Here is a 23335-nt window from a genome sequence, read left to right on the forward strand (position 1 = left end):
GTTGACATGTTGTGGGGTTGTTAACCAATGTCATAAAACAATATGTGTACTACTGTTTCATGAGAAACTATTTGTTCTGTAAGCCTTCACCTGAAGTACTATTAAAAAAAATTTAAATATTTTTATTCTTTGATAGAAATTCTGTCATCAATGAGGAATAGACTTTGACCAAATATTGATTTCAACATTCAGTCCATTCCACATTCAGCCAAAATGTCTTTTTGGTGCATCTAGGGTAGATGGATGGATGGATGGGTAGGGAGGTAGAGAGGTAATACAGGAATGTGTGTGCATGTGTAAATGTAAAATTCCAGTATTGGCAAAGGTGCAGAGAAAATGGTACTTATGTGTTTGTCGTGGCTTCTTATATAGGAACAATACTTTGGGAAAGAAATTTGGTAATAGATCTCAAAAACATACTTTTTGGCCCAGACATCCCAATCATGGAAATTTATCCCATAGTAATAGCGGATTCAAAACCATGAAAGATCAATATGCATGAAGGTATTTACTATATCGTGATTTTCAATATCATAAAATTGGATATAATCTAAATATCCAAAAATTGGTGTATGATAATGTATGCATCTTCTTCTATTTGGAGTAGTCATCATCACTTATGTTTCTGCTTAGTTAATTCTTATTGGCCTTGAGATCCCAATTCTAATGTCACTTCCTCAGAAAAGCCTTCCCCAACTGTCCAATCAGAATAAAGCCTTCTTGTTATATACTATTACATAGCATGTTCTTTACTGCAGTTCATACTTAATATAATTTTATGTGTTGGGCTTATTTGATAAACATCTACTCTCCCCCAGTAAACAGTACATTCCATAAGGGTAGATACTATATTTTGCTTACCATTGTATTTTGGGGGCACACAATAGGCACATAACAAATATTTATTGACTGAATTAATTAAATAGTATATTATAAATAAACATTACATGATAAAATGCTAGGGGGAGAAGTATACAGGATTTCATATGTTTATCATGGAAGAAAATAAAATAGGTATGTTTATGCATATATATGTATGTTTATGCTGCTGTTGTTATGTACAACAGAATGAAACACTGCCTGGTTCTATGGATCCTCACAATTGTTGTTATGCTTGAGCACACTGTTGCAGCCGCTGTGTCAATTCATTTCACTGAGGGTCTTCATTTTCGTTGACATTCCACTTTACCAAGCATGATGTCCTTCTCCAGGGACTGATCCTTCCTGATAACCTGTCCAAAGTATGTGAGATGAAGTTTCACTATTCTTGCTTCTAAGGAGCATTCTAGCTGTACTACTTCCAAGACAGATTTGTTCATTTTTCTAGCAGTCCATGGTATATTCAATACTCTTCTCCAGTACCATAAGTCAAAGACATCGATTCTTCTTTGGTCTTCCTTATTCATTGTCCAGCTTTTGCATGCATATGAGATGACTGAAAATACCATGGCTTCGGGTCAGGCACACCTTAGTCCTCAAAGTGACACCTTTGCTTTAAAGAAGTCTTTTGCAGCAGACTTGCCCAATGCACTATGTCATTTGATTTCTTCACCGCTGCTTCCATGGGCGTTGATTGTGGATCCAAGTGAAATGAAATGCTTGAAAGCATCAATCTTTCCTCCATTTATCATGATGTTATTTATTGGTCCAGTTGTAAGGATTTTTGTTTTCTCTATGTTTAGGTGTAATTCATACTGAAGGCTGTAGTCTTTGATCTTCATCAGTAAGTGCTTCAAGTCCTCTTCACTTTCAGCAAGCAAGGCTGCGTCATCTGCATATCGCAGGTTGTTAACGAGTCTTTTTCCAATCCTGATGCTGCATTCTTCTTCATATAATCCAGCTTCTCGCATTATTTGCTCAGCATATAGACTGAATAAGTGTGGTGAAAGGATACAACCCTGACGCACATCTTTCCTGGCTTTAAATCACGCAGTATCCCCTTATTCTGTTCGAACAGCTGCCTCTGGGTCTATGTACAGGTTCCTCACGAGCACAATGAACTGTTCTGGAATTTCCATTCTTCACAATGTTACTCATAATTTGTTATGATCCACACAGTTGAATGCCTTTGCATTGTCAGTAAAACATAGGTAAACATCTTTCTGGTATTCGTTGCTTTCAGTCAAGATCTATCTGACATCAGCAATGATATCCCTCATTCCATGTCCTCTTCTGAATCCAGCTTGAATTTCTGACAGTTTCCTGTTGATGTACTGCAATCATTGTACTGCAATTATCTTCAGCAAAATTTTACTTGTGCATGATATTAATGATATTGTTTGATAATTTCCACATTCTGTTGGATCATCTTTCTTTGGAATAGGCACAAATATGGATCTCTTCCAGTCAGTTGGCCAGGTATGTGCATATTTGGCATATGTACAATAGATCAGTATAAGTCAGAAATATGAAAACAGTTTTATTAGGATGATAGTTATGTAAATAATATTTCCCATAAAATTTCTTTGAATGTCCTCATAGCATTAAATTATTTTCAAGTTATATCTGAACCAAACAAGTAATGCCCTAGTTTTTAAATAGTCTCCTTAGTTTGAGGAAATAGTGCTCATAGATATATGATAATTTATCCAGAATAAGGTAGCAAATGTGCTTTGGAATTATAACAGTTTCCTTAAAAAAAAAAAAAAAGACATTAACAATAAAAAGCCACACAAACTAATATAACATGAAAAATTTAAATAGAAATGAAAGCTATAAATTAATTCATATGTTGCTTCATCAAACCAGTTTTTTAATGCAAGCAAGCAATGAAAATGTTTATAATGAACTCTATTATTTGCACCTCTTTAAAGTGTTAAAAAGCAAAGGATATCACTTTGAGGACTAGGGTGCACCTGACCCAAGCCATGATATTTTCAGTCACCTCACACGCATGCGAAAGCTGGACAATGAATAAGTAAGATCAAAGAAGAATTGATGCCTTTGAATTGTGGTGTTGGCAAAGAATATTGAATATGCCATGGATTACCAGAAGAATGAACAAGTCTGTCTTGGAAGAAATACAGCCAGAGTGCTCCTTGGAAGTATGGGTGGCGAGACTTCATCTCACATGCTTTGTACATGTTATCAGGAGGGACCAGTCCCTAAAGAAGGACATCATGCTTAGTAAAGTAGAGGATCAGTGAAAAAGAGGAAGACTCTCAAGGAGATGGATTGACACAGTGGCTGCAACAATGGGCTCAAGCATAACAACAACTAGGAGGATGGCACAGGACTGGGCAGTGTTTCATAGGGTCGCTATGAGTCAGAACCAGTTCAATGGTACCTAACAACAATAACATTATCTGCACAAGAAGGAAACACACTGCATGAATAATCCTAAACCATACATGGTTCTAAAATACCGTGCACAATCACTTCACATAAAACCCTTTCACATATAGTCTAGGTTCACCTTTTCTTAGCTCAGGCCATGTTTGGCAAAAAAGGATATTCTGGAAAACAGGATTCTGAAGGCATATTTGTATGTTGTTAGAGAAAGAACCTTACATCAGGTGATAATCCATTGGCACTTACTAGCAATTTTTATTTTTCAGATTAAGTTTGAAATTGTTGAAAGCCAATGAAATGTATATCTTTCCAAAACTAAAGTTGAATTTAGACCTCATAGGGTTGTTATGAACATTGAACGAGTAAGGCATATAAAGTATATAGCACAGTGTCTGGCAGCTTTCAAAAAATATTAGCAGTTGTTCTCTAATATTAATCATTGGAAGAGTCTAAAAACTATTTAGAATATCAAATATTTTCACATTTGCCGTGTAAATATTATTATATTTCCTAACAATTCAATTTTCCCAAAGTAGAAAAAAACACAACCTCTTACTTTTAGTTGTATAGAAGCAGAAGCTGATTTTTTTGCTTCAGTTAATGTGTGTAATTGTTGATAGTCTACTGGTTTGTACTTGATCCTTCTTATCCCATTTTTCATATGGAATATCAGATTGTCTATTTTTCATGAAAAACAAAAAAATGACAAAGAAATTGTATTATGTTATTGTCAAATATAGTTATGGCAACATGTTGACCTCAGATCTTATTTTTAAATATTTTTAAACAAATATAAGAAATAATATAACATTCATAACATTATTTTAACCTCTATCTCTAGAAACTCTTAAAATATGACACTACCACTATATTCTTTGCACAAAATTACTTCTAAAAGGGCATAAAGATACTTTTATTTAAACTAGTATATTGACAATTTTAGAAAATTATAATGCCAAGATACTGTTAAGTCATTCTTTTTATATAAAATGTATTAGATATCAACTGTAAATATTTAAGTATTACATTGTTATGAATCAAATTAAGTAAACAGATTTATTATGCTAAAAGTATATGTAACAAAAATTTTCCAATTCAACAATTTTTACATGCACAATTCAGTGACGTTGATTACACTCACTATGTTGTGCAACCATTATCACTAACCTTTTCCAAATTATTCCACTACCATTAACAGAATTTCAGTGCCCCGTAAACAATGACTCATCTTTCCCCTTCCCTTCCACCCTTGGTAACCACTAATAAACTTTGGTCTCTATATGTTAAGGAGACCTGGTGGTGCTGTGGTTAAAAGCACTTGGTTGTTAACTGAAAGGTTGGGGGTTCGAACCCACCAGCCACTCCTCAAAAGAAAGACGTGACAGTCTGCTTCCGTAAAGATTTTAGCCTTGGAAACCCTATGCAGCAGTTCTACTCTGTTCTGTAGGGTCACTATGAGTCAGAATCAATTCAACAGGCACAGGCTCTATATATTTGCCTATCTCATGCAATATTTCTCCTTTTATGACTGACTAATTTTACTCAGCATAATATTTTCAAGTTTCATCCATGTTGTAATATGTATCAGGAACTGGCAAATCCAACCATGTAACCAGAAAATGAGCTTTCCATTATTAAAATTTTGAAAATCAACATTCCAGTTTTATATCATATCAAAAGTGCATAATCCACTCTAAATCATAAAACTGAGCTGGAAGTAAAAACAATACCTGAGCTATCATTTCTCTGAATTGTCATGAATGGTGGGTCTCTTTTATTCATGTTTTCTATATCTGTCAAGAAAATAAGAAACAGCCAAAATGTCACAATGTTATTCTTAAAGCATTTTTGAACATGTGTTAATTGGAGAGTTTTTAAGGCTTAGGACTGGGAACCATAACTTATTGTATTTTATTAAAATTTTTCTGTTCTTTGCTCCTAGAAGCCTCCCTCTGTTATTTTTTTCTCCTGTGCTTTTTCCTGTTCTTGGTCTCTCCTTCTAGTCTCTTCCCTCTTAATTCCCCTCTATTGTATTGTCCCAGTGACTGATAAATATTTTGTGATTAGAAAGTCATGTATGTTTTATCTTGAGTTCATGGCTGGAAAGAAACTATATAAATTAAAGACTAAAGCAACTGGCCAACTTACTACTTCCATTAAGCAATACAGCACTTGTACTAGACATGGAGATTCAGTCTAGGTCCCTCTTCTAGAAAGGACTTGCCATCCAGCTGTGAGGAGTGAGGTCTGCAGACAGACTCCAGCTGCCACCTCCTTCAGGGTCAGCCTCAGCTGCAGAAAGCAGCCTTGTCAAAGCATACTCAGTGACTGAGCAAGGTAGAGGTGTAAAGGCCCAGTGCTTTGGGCCTAACATGGGACACTCTAATGGGTAATATTTGCACCAGAGCTCCCCGACAGGTTGCCCAAGACTTTGTTGGACTTGAATTAAAATCGATTTCTTCATCTCCCAATCCTGCTTCCTCCCTGTTCCGTCCTCAGGGTGGGTCGGTGCTAAACATCTTGCAGCCTACTTAGTGCCTATTTTCTAAAAACTCAACCTATGACAGCACGAAACAACTGAAATTTCTCCAGAAACACATCATCTCCAAGGCAAACAGACTAGAACAAGTGGTTCTTTAAGTAACAGTACCCATTTATTCATAAATGTTTGTTCCATACCCATAAAGTTGAACTACCCAGGGAACATGTCTAGTGGCCTTTGCAATAATCTTAACTTTTTTAGTGGAAGAGAAAGGAGTAAAAGTCTATGACTTTTGGAAACTCTGTCAAGTTACCAAGAATCTTGGTAATTGTCCACCAGCTTTAGGAATAAAGGGATAAACTCCAGTGTACAATTTCTACAGAGTCTCTGGCAAGGGAGGTCTTCTGTCAAGCCTTTAATAATATTGGCAATTCCTCCTATAGGCTGGTTTCTACTGACACTCATATCCTATCCATTAACTGGACCTACTGATTCTTCTTCCAAAGTTCTGTTGAAGCTGTCTACTTCCACTGCCTCTACACAAGTGGAGCCACCATCACCTCCCGCCTGGCTGGCAAGCCACCAACAGCTCCAAATTATCTGTTTCCACTTTGTACCCTTACAGTCCATTCTCCACACAGCAGCCAAAGTAACATTTCAAAAGCTCTAATCTAACATTGCTTGAAACTCTTCAGTAGTTTTCCATTACCCTTTAAAACAGTCTCCAAACTTCTTGAAATGGTCTATAAAGCCTGCATGACCTCACCTAGGTTCATCTGTCCACCCTTGTCTCATTCACGTATTCCATCTACACTGGTCTATTTCTAAAATTCTCCAAGTTCATTTGACCTCAAGGCCTTCCCACTTCCTGTTACCTCTGCCTTAAAGATGCTTCCTTTCTCTTTATACCTGGTTGGTTCCTACTCAGCCTTCAGCTCAGTCTATACGTCAGCTCCTGAGAGACATAACTTCCAAAGCAACCACCTAAAAAAACAGGACCCCTTGTTATTCATTCTCACCCTATTCTTTTCCTTTCTATGATAATTAGCACCACTCTTCACTTGCATGTTTATTGATTTTATGTCTTCTTCCTCCATTAAGCATGTAGGGCCGTGTCTGTCTTGTATCCAGTCGTATCCCAGTGCCTAACCCATCAAAGAAGGTGTTTAATAAATACTCACTGAAGAAATAAATACAAGGTATCTGGCAATAGTTGCATGTCTTCTAGCCCTCAGAAGAGCTGCCATAATAATTCCTAAGTCCATACTATAGCCTTCCTCTTCCCACCATAACCTTTCAACCTTTTTTAACCTTTAATAGCACAGTCTACAGACAGAGGTTCTAAATGTAAATGCCCTCAGTGGTTACCAGGTGAGTTAAATGGGAGAAGCAACAAGGCACAAGACCATAGAGAACAGTTAAAATATGAAAAACTGAAGAGCATTCCATGCCCAAAGATAATCAAAGGCAGAAGAACAAAACAAGACTCCATAACAACTCTATGCTGCATTCAGAGCAGCCAGCTGTGACCTCTGGTGTATAGCACCTCATCCCTAGTTTATTTTTCATTCTGCCACTCATAGTTTAACTGCTCAGATTTGCCATGTTTGTTTAGTAGGGGACCTGGCCAGTCCTCTCATTGATTGACTTTAGTCCAACCTCAGTGGAAAGTCCTTTAGATTTAGGACTCATTTTTCTTGGCATTGAGATTCAAAAACTGAGGCTCTGAAACAAAATGGGATCTTGCAGATTCTCTTTTGGCTCCCTTAGTCTAATCCCGTTTAATTTGATCCTCCTCCTGATTTTTAGAGGAAAATCATGCAGCCCACACAGTATTTCTCACCATTTCTACACAGTTCATATTTTAATCACAACCATAAGAATTTTACATGATGACACATTCTGGAAATTAAAGTTACAATAGAAAATAAGCTATCTTTATGATCTTGAAGCCTAGTTTGGTTCCAATTAAACAGATGATCAAGTGGAAACACTTCTTGACCTACATTCTTCAATCTTTATACAAGAATCATAAATAATTACTACTAAACTTTCAATGATACTGAGGGCCTCTAAAGAGTTATTAAACTGAGATGTTATAAAACGGATGTAACTGTAGTGTTGCTTGTTTCAGAAACTTAAACAAGCATTCAGATTTAGAATCCAAAAAGTTTACAAACAATTTATGTACGCAACCCAACTTCTCATTTTAGCACTTTAGAAGACGGAGGCCAACAAAATAACCAAGACTGCATAGTCAGTAGCAAAAGAACTTCGGGTCCAACATTTCATATTCATTATCCTAAATATCCTATTTAATGTGAACATTCACACATTTGTATAAAAATGTTAATGTGTCTAGTTGTGGGGTGCTGTTCCAGATACCACTGGTGTATTAAGTAACACAGGTCACATGCTCTACATCACATTTCTAAAAATCTGAAAAATTCAAAATACATCTGGTCCCACATATTTCAGATGAGGGATTAAGAAACTGTACTAAAACAAACATTTCCTGATTCCCAAACAAGTACATGTCAGCTAGGCTATTTAAATTTTATGCTTACCAGTAAGAAATTCAGTGGCTACTTCAGCATGTAGTTAAAGGACTTTTGGCTGAATAATTGCCACTTGAACAGAATATTTCATGTTCAATAATTTGAGACCACTTAGTTTTAGAAATTATTTGATGCTCACATTATGTGACATTTTAGAAATTGCTTATGAGTGTCATCAAAATGTGAAGCCTTTCAGCACAACTTGTACAAGGAAAGGTCATGGAAGCTCCATGGACACATCCAAACTCCCTGAGGGACTGAATTGCTGGGCAGAGGGCTGTGGGGACCATGGTCTCGGGGAACATCTAGCTCAACTGGCATAACACAGTTTATAAAGACAATGTTCTACATTCTACCTTGGTGAGTAGCATCTCAGGTCTTAAGAGCCTATGAGCAGCCATGTAAGATACTCCACTGGTCTCACCCCTGAGGAAGCAAGAGAAAATGAAGAGAACAGGATACAAGGAAAAGATTAGTCCAAAGGACTAACGGACCACGGCTGCCAAGGCCTCCACCAGACTGAGTCCAGTACAGCTAGATGGTGCCCAGTTACCACCACTGACTGCTCTGACCGGAATCACAACAGACGGTCCTGGACAGAGCTGGAGAAGGAAGTAGAACAAAATTCTAACACACAAAAAAAGACCAGATTTACTGACCTGACAAAGACTGAAGAAACCCCAAGAGTATAGCCCCCGGACACCCTTGTAGCTCAGTGGTGAAGTCACTCCTGAGGTTCACTGTTCAGCCGGTTATTGGACAGTCCCATAAAACAAAATGGGACTAATGAGGCACAGCCGTCCAGGGACAAGGACTAGAAGGCAGGAGGGGACAGGAAAGCTGGTGGTAGGGTACCCAAGGTTGAGAAAGGACAGTGTTGACATGTCATGGGGTTGTTAACCATTGTCATAGGACAATATGTGTATTGTTTAGTGAGAAACTATTCTGTTCTGTAAATCTCCACCGAAAGTACAAAAAAATTATCTATGTGAGATCAAATTGACAACAGCAACTCAAAAGGTTTGATGGGAAGCCTAGGGGGCAGTGAGTTGAAGATAATGGTGATGGAATAATTTGGAAAAGCGTAGTGAGAATAGCAGCACAACTGGAAGAACATAATCGATGTCACTGAACCATATGTGTAGAAATTTTTGAGATGGTGTATCTTTGGCTATGTATATTTTCACCAAAAAAGAAAAAAGGTCCTTCAAGGTCAAGGAGGGAGAGTGTTGACATGTTTTGGGGTTGTTAACCAATGTCATAAAACAATGTGTACTGACTGTGTAATGAGAAACTATTTGTTCTGTAAACCTTCACCTAAAGTACAATAAAAAAAAATTTAAATAAAGAGAAAAAAGATAGATACTGAGACTTTAATAAAGATTAGTTAAACAGAAAAAAAAAGTGAAGACTTTTAGATGAACTAAATTACTAAAAATATTTAAAAATTATATATTTTTATAAGAAATTTCTTAGAGTATAGAGAGAGCACTTTGACATACAATGCAGTGACAGCTTCACTGTGGCTAGAGGGTTAAAAAATATTTCAATATAAAGTTAATTTTTACAGATTTGATAAAGAATCTAAACTTTTTAAAAAATACATGACCTCAACTAGTCTCCAGAGGGCAAATGAACAATCAAGACTTCTCTAGAGATGAGAAAAAAAAAAGCAGAGATTATTTAAGTAACGAAGCAGTCTTTTTACAGTGTTAAAATTTGTATTTGCCTCTCTTTCCTAAGGAAATCTTTTAATACACTGGGGAAGAAAAAGTCAGTCATACTTAGGCTTAAAATCGTACAACATATGGATAGCTTGTTAACTCTAAACTGTTTAACACTATAGATATATGGATTAGCCAATTACCCTGTGAGGACAAGTCCTCCAAGACAATAGGGACTCTGTCAAACCAAACAGTATAAGAACAATACCTGTCTGAAGAAATATCTTGGATATAGTATCAAATTATAACTTTTTCATATGAAAAAATCTCATGACATTCAAATACTGTGGTCAAAGTCTAGCTTAAACAAAATTTTTCCAGCATACAAAATTCTCTTTTTTAAATCATAAGCAGAATGGTGCATATTACTTCCATTATGAAACATTATGAATTGTAGTTACATAAGGTAAAATTATCATCCTGGGAAAAATAGTTAAATAAAGACTCTAGTTATGTAATACATAGCTCATAATTGATTCAAACATAATGGAAAAAGATCTCACTCAAAATAGCAACCAGAACAAACAAATAAAAAATGAAATATCTAGGAAGCAAGTATAAAAGAAATATGTAGGACTTATACTCTGAAGTACAAGAAAAGTTTCCTAAGGTGAATGAGAGATAACTTGAATATAGAGAAACAATTCTAATTCTGCCAACCAAAGTATTTAACAGTAGCAACTTCTACATAGTAGAATTACAACTGATTTTAATTTCTTCTTTTTTGCTTAAGCATAATTTCTAAATTTTTCTTTTTTTATAATAAGAAGAAAAACAGATTTTTAAAAATACTAAGCAGTGGTAATAGTTATTTCACTATATCTTGGGAAAAGGCTACCATGATTTGCATATTTTATCAGATAAAAAAGAAATTGGATTCAATCCTTCAAAAAGCAAACTTGTAAACACGTATGGGTATAATCTCCACATCGATACTGAATTGACTTACTTATTTCTCATTAGTCCTTTTAGACTAAAAGAAATAAAATATTAAAATAAATTTATATAATTTTACAGAACTTAAAAAAGTAAGCTAACATTAAAATATTTACAAGGTCATTATTTTAATGCTGCATGGAGAATAAGTAATAAATAAATATATTAAACTACTTTTTAAATAACAAAAGTAATAATGATTAAAATAATATCAAATTTCATTAAGAGTATATGGTTAAAAATAAAAATTTCCAACCCTACTCAGCCCTAATAGCCCAGTTGCATTTAGTCCTGGTGGTCAGGTCATTTCATCTTTTCTTCTTTCAAAGATTTTCTATACATATACAAGCTCATGTGTATATACAGTTTTTCACAAATGGAATCATGAGATATATACACACATCATTCTATATGTGTGTCCATGTATGCATATATGTACATATGTATCTTTAATAGGTGTAAAACAGCCCATTTATAAGCATATATATATGTATACACACATATATAGTTACACACCATAATTTAACCAGTACAAGAATCTAAGAAAATTTTTTCAAAAATTCTGCCCTTTTACCACAAAACAAAATCCATAATTAGCCAGAGGAAATCCATAAAATCTCTGTCCTTCTCATAATTCATACAAATTTGCTTATGAAGCTACTTCCACAAATAGTTAATCCTTATGAATTTCCCTATTTTTATGTCTGTAAGAATTCAAAGACGAGACTCTAAACCAACTTTGCTAATGAAAATTATTCAAGTGCAAACCTACTTATCCCATATGATTTTCCAGCAAAAGTCTGGGTGGCAGAGTCAGGCAGAAAGAACAGAGTCAATCAAGGCAAAAAACCTAAAAGGACCTAGTTTCTAAGGGGCTTCAGAGCTCCATAAGAGTGAATGGGGTAACTATAGTGGGACTGTATGTCCTAAAAGCTACTTTAGTAACTTCAAAAACCCAACAGAAAATGTGTATTTACAAAGTTTAAGGCAGAACACTCTAAATAACACAGGAAATTTCCAGGCATTTGAGGGAAGAATAGATGAATCCACACAGCATGCATTGATGGTCTCAGAAATTCTGATTAGAAGCCATACCTGGCAGTGTCGAGTTTTGGCAAATAAACTTGGAAAAAATGAAGTAATCATTTATTAATAAATACAATCTTATAACTAATCCCCCTCAAACATGGAACCCATAAAAGAAGAGTAATAAAAAGTGATACTCTGTTGATCTGCCATTTTGGACACACTTAAACAGGTTTTTACAATCTTCTTCTGACATAGTATGGAAATGCACTTTCCCATCCTACATACCTGGACTTTAGGTAAGAGAGCCACCAGCTTCCTCTTAGCCCCCTTTACTTTTAACCTCCCCATAACAGTTCTCCAACTACCAATGGTTTCCCATTGCTTTCCAGAACAGGGTTCAACTCTGCATAACTGTCAAAGTACTTCTAAATCTAACACTTGCCTTTTTATTTAGTTTCACCATTAGCCATTGCCCATATACACTAAGCACCCCAGCATTTCCAAACCATTTACAGATCCCTAAATACATGATGCTTATAGTAGACAGAGTGACAGCTCCCCAAAGGTGTCCACATCCCAATCCTCATAACTATGTTACATAGTAAAGAGAATTTAAGGTTGCAGATGGAATTAAGGTTGCTAATTAGTTGACCATATAGAGGAACATTATCCTGGATTATCTGGGTGGGCCCAATATAATTACAAGGGTCCTTTCTTATAAGAGGGAGGCAGGAAGGACATATGACAACAAAAGCAGAGGTCAGAGAGGAGAAAAACTTGAAGCTACTATGCTGCAGGCTTTGAAGATGGAGGAAGCGGCTATGAGCCAAGGAATGAGGGTGAACTCTAGAAACCAGGAAAGGCAAGGAAATGGATTTTCCCCGAGAGCTTCCAGGAGGAAAGCAGCCCTGCTGACACCTTAATTGTAGCCCAGTGAGACCTATTTTGGACTTCCGACCTCTAGAATTGTACAATAATAAATGCGTGTTGTTTAAGCCACTAAATCTTTGGTAATTTGTTATTTAGCAATAGGATACTAATACAATGCTCTTTCACACCTCCTTGCCTTTGCAAACACTATTGCCTGTTCTTGGAATGCCTTTGCCTACCATTGTCTCTCTGTCCAATACCTACTTATTTTTCATTCTCATTTTAGGCATCCTATTGAAGCCCTTCCTAGTCCAGGTAGAGATTTTTTTTTTTCCATTCTCTTATGCTATTACTGTGCTTTGTGTACACCCCTACTGTTGCGCTTATTCATTTTTGCATTTATTCCAGTGTTTACTGAATATTGGCCATATACTAGACTAAGGGATACAGATTTATTCTGGCCTTTGCAGCAAGAACTTCTCTGGTCATCCCATGTAAAGTAGCCTCCTCCAATACCAGTCACTCTTTATCCCCTTAGTCTAATTTTTTCTTTCATAGTACTACTCACTATGTGGCATTATACTACATATTTATTAGTTTGTTTACTTGTTTACTGTTCACCTATCTACAGTTAGGATGTATGCTCCAAGAAATCAAGGCCTTTAGCTGATCATCTCTATTTCCAGAGTGCCTAAAACAATGCCTGGTATATATTAGGTACTCGATACACAGCTGCTGAGTAAATGTTGAGGGACTGCATTATAGATCACAGTCCTGTCCCTAAGGCATGGTAGTATTAGTAGCAAACACATAATTTCCATCTCCTCTTCCTCAATTTTTTAATCTAGGATCATCTGTATCAGATGAAATTAATGTCAAGGACAAACTTCAAATCAAATATGGGCAGTATATTGAGTTATATGTAAAGAAGTGAGGAAGGGAAAACATGCTCACTTTATCTCAGGGAAGTTCAGCACTGACTGCAAGTCCATGTTAATGGCAGGTGGCAGGTGCCCCTTGACCAGCTGTTCAGCTGCCAGTCATGGCACAAAACCCCCCACATCCAGAACCCTAGGCAATGCCTCTATTTATTAGTAATCTAAGGATAGCTCTGCCATGTGACTTCTCCAAGAGCTTGAGAATAAGAAGCAGATTCTTCGCATAGTAGACCCAGATAATCTGGTTCTATTAACATACATTATTGAGTGAAAGAAGCAAGTTGTACCATGATGCATGCCATATGGTACCATTATATAAACATGCACAGACACAAAACTATATGTTACACTCACACACATATATGTATGCACACACATATGTATGTAATACACACACACACACACACAAGCACAACAAAGGAAAAAAATTCTAAAGGATACACAAATAGACCAAACTGGAGAGGATAATGCAATTGGAGGTTAGTGTCAATGGGGACATTAGCTTTATCGGTAATGAAATCTTTGAATTGTTACAATGAGAATGTCTACATATATTATTTATATAATTAAAATTAATAAAAACTATCACACAAGGTTTTATCTCTGAATAATTATATCTTTGTAATGCAATGACATTAGAATTTGTAAGTGATTATCTAGTGGGTTCTGCTGGTGAGAACCCCAGAGCCTGGTCCCCTTGTTTACACACGTCTCTGAACCTGCTAAGCTTGGATTACTTCCAGGGGCACCTTGACCCTAGCAAGTTGCAGAAACCCTGTGAAGCCCAGCCTGAAATATTTTGTTAGTTTTATCTCTAATTTTGAATGTAATTAAATAATTTTCATACAAATTTTTGTGCCATGTAGGAGAAATTTCTTCTGACATGTTCTTTGACAAAATGATTCAAAACACAGTACTTTTCCTTTTGATTAATTGTCACAAATGCATTGCTCTTTCTCTTGATTGCAAGCTTGTTCATTAAAACAAAACTGCTACAACTAAGGCCACAAGCAAGGTTATAGAGTTCAACAATTAAATGGAATTTTGGCGTGCTTCTCACTGTTACTGCGAAGGAAATTTTATCACCTGAAGTTTAAAACTGCGGCAGACGTCGCAAGATGCCAGTACCATTCTCCCTTTTTCCTTCCTAACAGAATCTGATTCCATTCAGGGCAGACAAGTGGCCACGTGATGCAGTTCTGGCCAGTGAGATATAAGCAGAGGTACGCTGGGAATTTTAGGGCAAGATTTGCTTTCTTCATATAGGCACTGCCCCTTCTGTCATGTCCTTTCTCTCTTCTTATCTGGACTGTGGATGTGAAACCAGACAAGGAGAAGCCATCTGTAACTATACAGTATTAGGATGAAAGCTATATGCTAAACAATGGCAGAGAAAAAAGGTAAGAGGAGACTGGGATATGGATGATATCAAGAATCTGCTGTGCCTCCCCTGACTGCTTCCCTCTAGACTTGCTATCTGAGAAAAATAAATCCCTAAGCTTCTGCAATCAGGTTCTGTATACTTTCAGCCCAGCAGAATTCCCAAATGATACAGCCTGGGATAATATAAAGCACCCAAGAGATCTGGGTGCCTCTCCATACAAAGGAGTATGAAAAATCTTCTAGAAAAATACTCATCAACACAGACATGGGATAAATATTGCCATCATTTCTCTTCAATAGTAGCATAAGAAAACTACATTTAGCAAAATTTCGTCTTTTGAAACTCCAATAGAGTTTTATTTGCAGTTTCAATATAGCTGAAAGAGAGTAAGTAAAAAGATGTATAGGTGGTTCTGGAAGGGAATTGAAGGAAAAAGAATTCTCAGAATCTTAATTCCATTATCAAAAAGCAGAACAGGAGAATGTATCTGTGGATTTACAATACTCCAGAATAAAGATATTTTTTTTCTAAAAAGGATCAAATATTCAAGGAGTAATTTTCTTCTAAAATGCTACACAAAAGTTTTAAATAAAAAATATCAGTCCAACACTCTTTAAATTAACAACAAAGACATAAAACTGTTAAACGACAGTGCCTGTAACATGGTAGCCACTAATACACTTTGAATGAATAAAATAATCACTAATAAACATTAATTCATTTTGTGTGTTATTGTCTGTTAAGGAAAAGCTATTTAGGCTAAGAAGTGAAGAAATAAAGAGGAAGATTAAAGGAGTTCTGAGAAAGTTCAGAGGGAGGGAAAGAAAGAGCCAGGAGAAAGAAAAGCAGGAGGAACAAAGGAAAGAGCCAAAAGAGAAAATGGTTCACTTCTTGTTTCCTCTTTCCATTTCCCTCAGTTTGGGTCAACAAAGCATCCTACTTCCCTATAAAGGCAAATCTGGGGATTTAATAATTGTTTGCATTTAATTTACAGTTTAGATGGCTGCACTGAAGTGGCTAGACACTTTTCTGCAGGGAAGGTAGAGTGGGTAATTAAGACACGTCAGATACTTGGGTGAGGGTGGGCCCTCAGGCAGGCCTGGATAGGGTTTCCAGTGAGAGGAGGAGACTAACACAGAATGAGCAGTTAGGTTCTTGAGAAGAGGGGATCTCTGAAGTAAGAAGATAGGCATGGTGAAATGATGTCAGACAGCTTTTCCTGGTTCAATATTTTATTTCAACCTAGTTCTTCACATAGGAAAGGAAAGGGTAATTCTCTACTCTCCCTTATTTCATGGTCTCCTTCCATGGTCTTTTTCTCTTTTTACTAAGCTAGCTAAATTACACTCTCAGTTAATAAGATCTTAGGTTATGGTTTTGTTTTGATTTAGCTTCAATGTGAGGCATCCTGAAGTACAAGATGTATATCAATGTGTGGGTGGGGGGGTAGTGCTGAAGTTAACAATTACTGAGAGAGCACCTACAGTGCACAATATAACAATATAAAATTACTATTAATCCCATTTATAGGTGAGAAAACTGAGGCTCACAGGGGTTAAATAACTTATTCAAGGACTCATATTCAGGAAATGGTGAAACAAGGTTTTAAAGCAGCTGGTTTCACTCATTTCACTATACCATTGATTCCTGGGGATCCTTGAGACTCTCTATATTTTTTAAAAGCTCCCCAAGAAATATTGATGATTAGACTAGTTTAAGACTTATTTCAATACACATCACTGCTTCCCCATACATGAAGGTAAATTAGCCATATGCAATGTGGTTGCAATACAGATAGTTTTTTTCTCCTAAGCTTTTTTCAACTCCAGCTTCTCAGACCTTGACTTTCAAATTAACAGTTGTGCTTTTAACTGGGAGATCCAGATATCACCACAAGTTCAGGTTGAAACAAGTTTTCCCATTTCCCTCTCCATCCAAAGGGAGATGAACCAAACTCTATAATCTTTTGAACTAGCATCTCTCCAAAAACTCTGCAACCCAGGCTAGTTTCTTCTACCTCTTGGTGTTCATACCCAGGTCTCTGAAGTCACCAAATTGTCCATTTCTTCTTCAGGGACTCCTCTCCCTCCCCATCCTTCTCATACTCTTTCCCCATATTCCCAGGACTGTTTAATCTGCACTCATCTTCACTCACTTTTATTTTGCACCCATCTCTATCTCCAACAATCTGCCCCAATCTTATTCTAGGTTTTGCCAATCATTCCCTGGTAATCAAATCAAACCCATGGTTACACCACAGCTATTTAACAAATGTCCTTGCAGAAATAAACAAATAAATAAATAAAGGGATAGAAAAATACATATATGGTTATAGAATTCTGTGTCCTTTTGAAATCATTCTTTGAGCACTTCTTTGCTTCTAGCACAGCATAATTTTACAGGTTCTTCTTGTGCTATGCTTGTCCCAGTCCTGGAATCAGCTATTTTTCCAAGGAGCTTTGGTTCCTGGGAGAATGGTAGTTAGAAGCCAAGATCTGGGCTCTAGATGTGCTCATGGTTATTGAGATGATGCTGCTCCGAGGCCCTCCCTGTGGGCAAAGCTAGGAAATACACACATGCTTAAATCTATATTTCTCTTTCTAAACTATACATATATACATATATACATATATATTATATATATATATAATATATATATATATAAAGTTCTCACTTATATCTCCAATTGCAATCCAACAGTACAGGGTTGATTCTAGTTTTCTCCCTTTTCATATTTGTAACTCCTTTCTGCAGCAGTGAGAAACCTGGCTCTCTTTATCTTCAGTATCTTTTATTAGATCAACTCCTTGTTTATAACCCATCTCCCATCTCTGATGCCACCTTTCCACCACACAGATGCCTTCCTCACCTCACTTGTGTTCCAACAACTTGCACCAGGTGCTCCCCACCACCATCTGGACTCCAACATTCCATGGCAGGCTATACATTCCAAAAAGATTCCTATCTCACCCTGACTCCTCATATTCCCCACCACCTCATTGCATGGACACTCCTCCTACTCCAATTGAGTCTCAAAACCCATGTTAGGCTTCCTTCTCCATGTTGATGGTCTTCTCACCCTACGTGGGCTTTGACACCCTGTCCCCCATTTATAAATGCTCTCCCTCACCTAATTTATGATACCCCTCACTAGGCTGCCTCTCCACATGGATGAGATCCTTACTCTGGTTTATCTATGACACTTGGTGCAGGTGAGTCCCTCCAAATGAATGCCCTCCTCTGCTTTTTTGGGTTCCAACACCATGCTCTGGGCCACCATGGTTCACTCCTTCTTGCAGTACAGACACCTCACCTAATGGCTTTAGGACTGATTGTTCAGGAAGGGAAAGAGAAAAAAATGGAAATTGGGTAGACAGAACATTTTCTTCTTCCTAAATAGATAACGTACCTCAGCAGAAATTATCTGCTTTGTTGCTATTATGATTTAACAGCTTTCTATTGACAACTCTAAAAATGTTTGATACATAAAATAATTTCTTCTTTAAGTATTCATTTCCTTAAAATAGAAGCCAGTCAACTTTTTCTGAAGCCTTTTTATGCTAATAAACTAAAATCTACATTCATTAAATTAATTAAAGCAATAGATTTTTAAATGACCATAAATATGGGTAACCAATGACATAGAAAGGAAACCACAGAAGCCATTCTGCCCAAGAGGGAAGTAATAAACCATAGCACTCAAGAGTGTGAGCTCTGGAGCCAGGGTGTTGAGTTTACCCAGCTCTGAAACCTCCTGAAAGTTCCTTAACTTCTTTGTGCCTCAGTCTGCCTACTTGTAAAATGAATATAATAATGGTACCTCCTAGCATTGTTGTAAGAATTATGGCAGATAATATGCAAAAACTTCTTAGAAGAGTAGCTGGCACACACTACCAAAAAAAAAAAACCCCGTTGCCATCGAGTCGATTACGATTCATAGCGACACTACAGGACAGAGTAGAACTGCCCCATAGGGTTCCCAAGGAGAGGTTGGTGGTTTTGAACTGCCAACCTTTTTTGTGAGCAGCCGAGCTCTTAACCACTGTGCCACCAAGGCTCCTGGCGTACACTAAAGACATAAAAAATATATTAATTACTAATGTTATTACAAGAATACTCACAGATTCCTAAAAATATGTCCAGAGGCTCATGATTCTTAGACTCTGATTTCAGAAACAATATATTCAAATGTACACACTGTTACTTGGGTGATTGCTTGGCACTAATGTCATCATAAATCCAGAGGCACAAAAATAAGCACCAAAGTTGTATGGATGGAATGATACTAAATATTTATATACTTCCTTTAAGATTGTGTTTGAAATAAAATCACACAATATTTCAATTCTCATAAAGAACTTACAGACCTCCTAGTAATGTCTGTGGTCCCAAGTTTGAGAAACAACTCCTTATAAAATAATATTTTTAATTCTCTCTGTAACATAAATATATATTTTTTAAAAGACTGAATAGTCTTTAGTGAATTTGATTTTAGTTTAAGTAGCCAGGCCATATTTCAGTTATTTTAAATAAGAACACAGAACAAAAAAGAAAGTTTAGGTATGACAGAATTTACACTAGTCTACTACCCATAAATCTGTTACCACTGAGTCGATTCCAACTCTACAGGACAGAGGAGAACTTCCCCATAGGGTTTCCAAAGAGTGGCTGGTGGATTTGAACTGCCAACCTTTTGGTTAGCAGCCTGAGTTCTTAACCACTACTAGAGAACATGAAAAGATTATGATAAAGTTAATTGGGTTGATTCTAGATCAACTCTAATTCTCATCCCACATTCCCTTAAGAGAAGGACTAGATCATTACTCTTTCAAAAGCACTTACCATATCTTCATAAACTAATTAAAGTACAACTTCATTTTTCTTCATTTTAAAATACTCTTACCATAGACTAAGTGAAGAATGCTCTGTAGGACCATTACCTTACCTATTTATTCCTAAAGATGTTTTCTTTGATTAGAATTCATTCTGCTCTCTGTCTTTATTTGTAATTGTTCTCTCAAAATTCAAAAGGTATTTTCAGGACAATTTTCTTACATTTTATAAATTCAGCATAAAAGTTTAATGGGATATTGAAGATGAAATGTCCTGCCCTAAAAATGAGCCTGCATCTCCTTTGGTCATAGTAAAATAACGTCACTGTCAAACGTGCCTTGGGTCAGGCTTTGCTGTGGCTTGGTGGAGGAGTAGCAGCCTTAATTGGCTGTCCAGAAACAGAAAGGAAAGACTGTACTGATCATCCTCACACTTCAATATGTATGTACCTTTTTACTGATCAAGGTCATTTCTCAGCACTCTTATCAGAAAAAATTCTAGTTGCCTGATGTTTTAATGTGTCTCACTTTACAAAAGAAGTTATTTTAAGAACATCTACCTTATTTACATGCTGCTTGATACTACCAACCTGTTGCCGTCGAGTGGATTATAATTCATAGCAACCCTATAGGACAGAGTAGAACTGCCCCACAGGGTTTCCAAGGAGCAAGGAGTGGATTTGAACTGCCAACCTTTTGGCTAGTAGCCAAGCTCTTAAGTGCTGCACCACTAGGGCTTGGTGCTGCAGTACGTATAATATAATGAGTGCCTTTTGTCATTAAGTGGAAAACTTTTAAAAGCACCATGAAGATTTAATACGGCTATGATTAATATAATCTCGAAGCTTTCATATTATATTGTTCAGTTCCTCCCAGACAGAAAGCTGAAAAGGGGATTCCCTGGGGAAGGAGTCTTCACCCAAGACAGGGGGATAGAAGGACCAGAAGGCACCCCAAGCTACAAAGAGCAGGAAAGCTGAGGCCAAATATGGCAGGAAGAGAATTAAGATGCAGGTAGGACTGGGCAGGGAGATCCAAGCTCAGAACTAGGGAAATGTTGTTGAGGAAGAACAGATGCGTAAGAAAAGAGTGGTGGGGTTGCAAAAACATTGCTTAGAATAGAAATTTCTCAAACCCATTACAATAGCCAAACTCTTTTGTAAACAAAATTTCTTCTCCAAGATTTTAAACTTGAGGCCAAAAAAGGCTTGAAGTCACCCTACCTAGTGACTGAAGCTTTAAATAGAGTTTAACAGCTATAAAGCACCATGTTCCCCACTAAAAGAAAACTGGTCTGCAGTGAGCGTGAATGAAGAAGTCCACATGCTGAGATGGAAGTGGTGTTTTTTTCTGAGATGTAGGCTCAATCCTGCCCCTTCCTTGGCTTCGCTGTTCCAACTTTGTTGGTATTCCTGAGCCAATACATTTTTCTCTTGCTTAAGCTAGATTGCATTGTAACTAAGACTCCTGACAAATACACTCAGGCAGTGTAAATGTTTGGCAGAAAGTAATTTACTGTTTTGCAGAACCCCTCAGTATTATCACATTGCACCAAGTTCCCCAAATCACAATTTGAAAACCATTGCCTTAAGTAATAGCTATTATTTGAGACTTGTCTTTATGGGCAGACAGAGGTACAATATGCAGATGGTATCAGGGGTGAAGCTTACATATACTTCATTCAAAAAATATTTATTGGACTCCTATTATGTGCTAGGCACTGTACTAGGCATTGGGGCTCTAAGAGTGGACAATAGACACATATTCTCTGCCTTCATGGTGCTTAATATCCATTGGGCTCATGGGCAATGAACTACAGAAAGGCAAGCTCCACTGGTTATTGATGGTTGCCACTCTCTCCCAATAATTCAGTGAAAAATATTAGTGTTCCAAATGGATATTCTATACTTACCATAAACTTTTAATTAAAACATCAATATTGTTTGTGAGATGCCTACATTACTAGTCCTAAAGCCTACTATGTCAGCTCATAACTACCATAAAAACTTAAAGAACATTTAATCAAGACCACATAAACGAATTAAACATTTGCTACCAAAGTAATGAGGCTTCATTTTATACTAAGGACCCCTTGTGGCACAGTGGTTAAGCAATCCTCTGCTAACTGAAAGGTTGGTGATTTGAACCCACCAGTCTCATTCTATACTACTAATTACTGAAATTGTTCTTCTATTTTCAAAAAATTGGGGAAGTGATACCTTTGTTTACTTCTGAAAACACAAATTAATTGTTAGTAGGTATTGCTTTCCTTAGCATTTAATATGATTATTTACGACTAGAAATGATTAAAGGGTCCCTGTATTAGAAATCCGGAACTCTCAATGATAACTAATCTTTAAATAGTAAACCAATTGAGTCCTAAAGCGAGATTTTTGGTACAATACCATGACACGACTTTGAAAGATTCTTCTATATTAAATGAAGAGGGCTGAGCTTGCTGGTTGTGTAACTAAAGTTTTAATCATTTATTGGAAAATACTTTTGGGACTTTGACCACAGTGGAGATAAGTAAAATCATTCCCTAATTTAGCTGAGCATTTCAGGCAGCAAAGTTTCCAGGGTAACAGGGGCACAAGTAAAGATGTGAGGGGATCTAAAAGATGAAGTATGGTTTTGGGTGTGAAATCACAAGGAATATGATCTCAGATTCTTCCCTTTAACTGGCAGTCTTGATCTTTCCCCACAAAGCAGGAAGTGATGACCTCATCAGACCCATTCATATCGTAGGGTCATAATTCACTGCACACTCATACATAAACCCACTTCCTGTATCTGAGTCATCAGATTCTTTCGTATTGAGTTCCTACCTCTAGTTTGAGGTTGCACAAAGTATTGTCTTAAAATACAGAAAATGTTTCTCTACAGAGCATCCACCTTCCTGTATTTGTACATCCATTGATTCACTCACTCATTCAATAGTTACTGAGTCCCTACTATGTTCCAGTCACTGGGCTAGGTGCTGGAGATACAAAGATGAAGAAGACACAGTATCCTTATATAAAATATCTAGAATACACAAATATATAGAGGCCAAAGTTTATTAGTAGTTATCAGGGATGGGTGGGAGGAGGGAAGGGGAAATTATTGCTTAAAGAGTACTGAGTTTCTATTAAGGTTGATTAAAAGTGTTAGAAATAGATAGTGGTGATGGTTGTATAATATGAATGTAATTAATGTAACTAAAGTATGTATGTAAAAAAGGTTGAAATGGCAGACTTTTTCTTATATATATTCTTACCACAATAAAAAAAAATTGATGAAAAAAGACAG

At 36.6% G+C, this 23335-nt stretch overlaps 1 protein-coding gene across 2 annotated transcripts in view; it reads right to left on the reverse strand.

Annotated features, from left to right (window-relative positions):
- Positions 1-23335, reverse strand: part of CCDC148 (coiled-coil domain containing 148) — a 293851-nt gene that overhangs the window by 213902 nt on the left and 56614 nt on the right. For both annotated transcript variants that reach the window (XM_004375405.1, XM_012555281.2), the window contains exon 2: positions 3848-3969. In XM_004375405.1, coding sequence (XP_004375462.1) covers positions 3848-3952 — 105 coding nt within the window. In that variant the 5' untranslated portion in view covers positions 3953-3969. The remainder of the gene's footprint in view (positions 1-3847; positions 3970-23335) is intronic.

Source organism: Trichechus manatus, unplaced genomic scaffold, assembly GCF_000243295.1.
Source record: "Trichechus manatus latirostris isolate Lorelei unplaced genomic scaffold, TriManLat1.0 scaffold00036, whole genome shotgun sequence".
Taxonomy (NCBI): domain Eukaryota; kingdom Metazoa; phylum Chordata; class Mammalia; order Sirenia; family Trichechidae; genus Trichechus; species Trichechus manatus.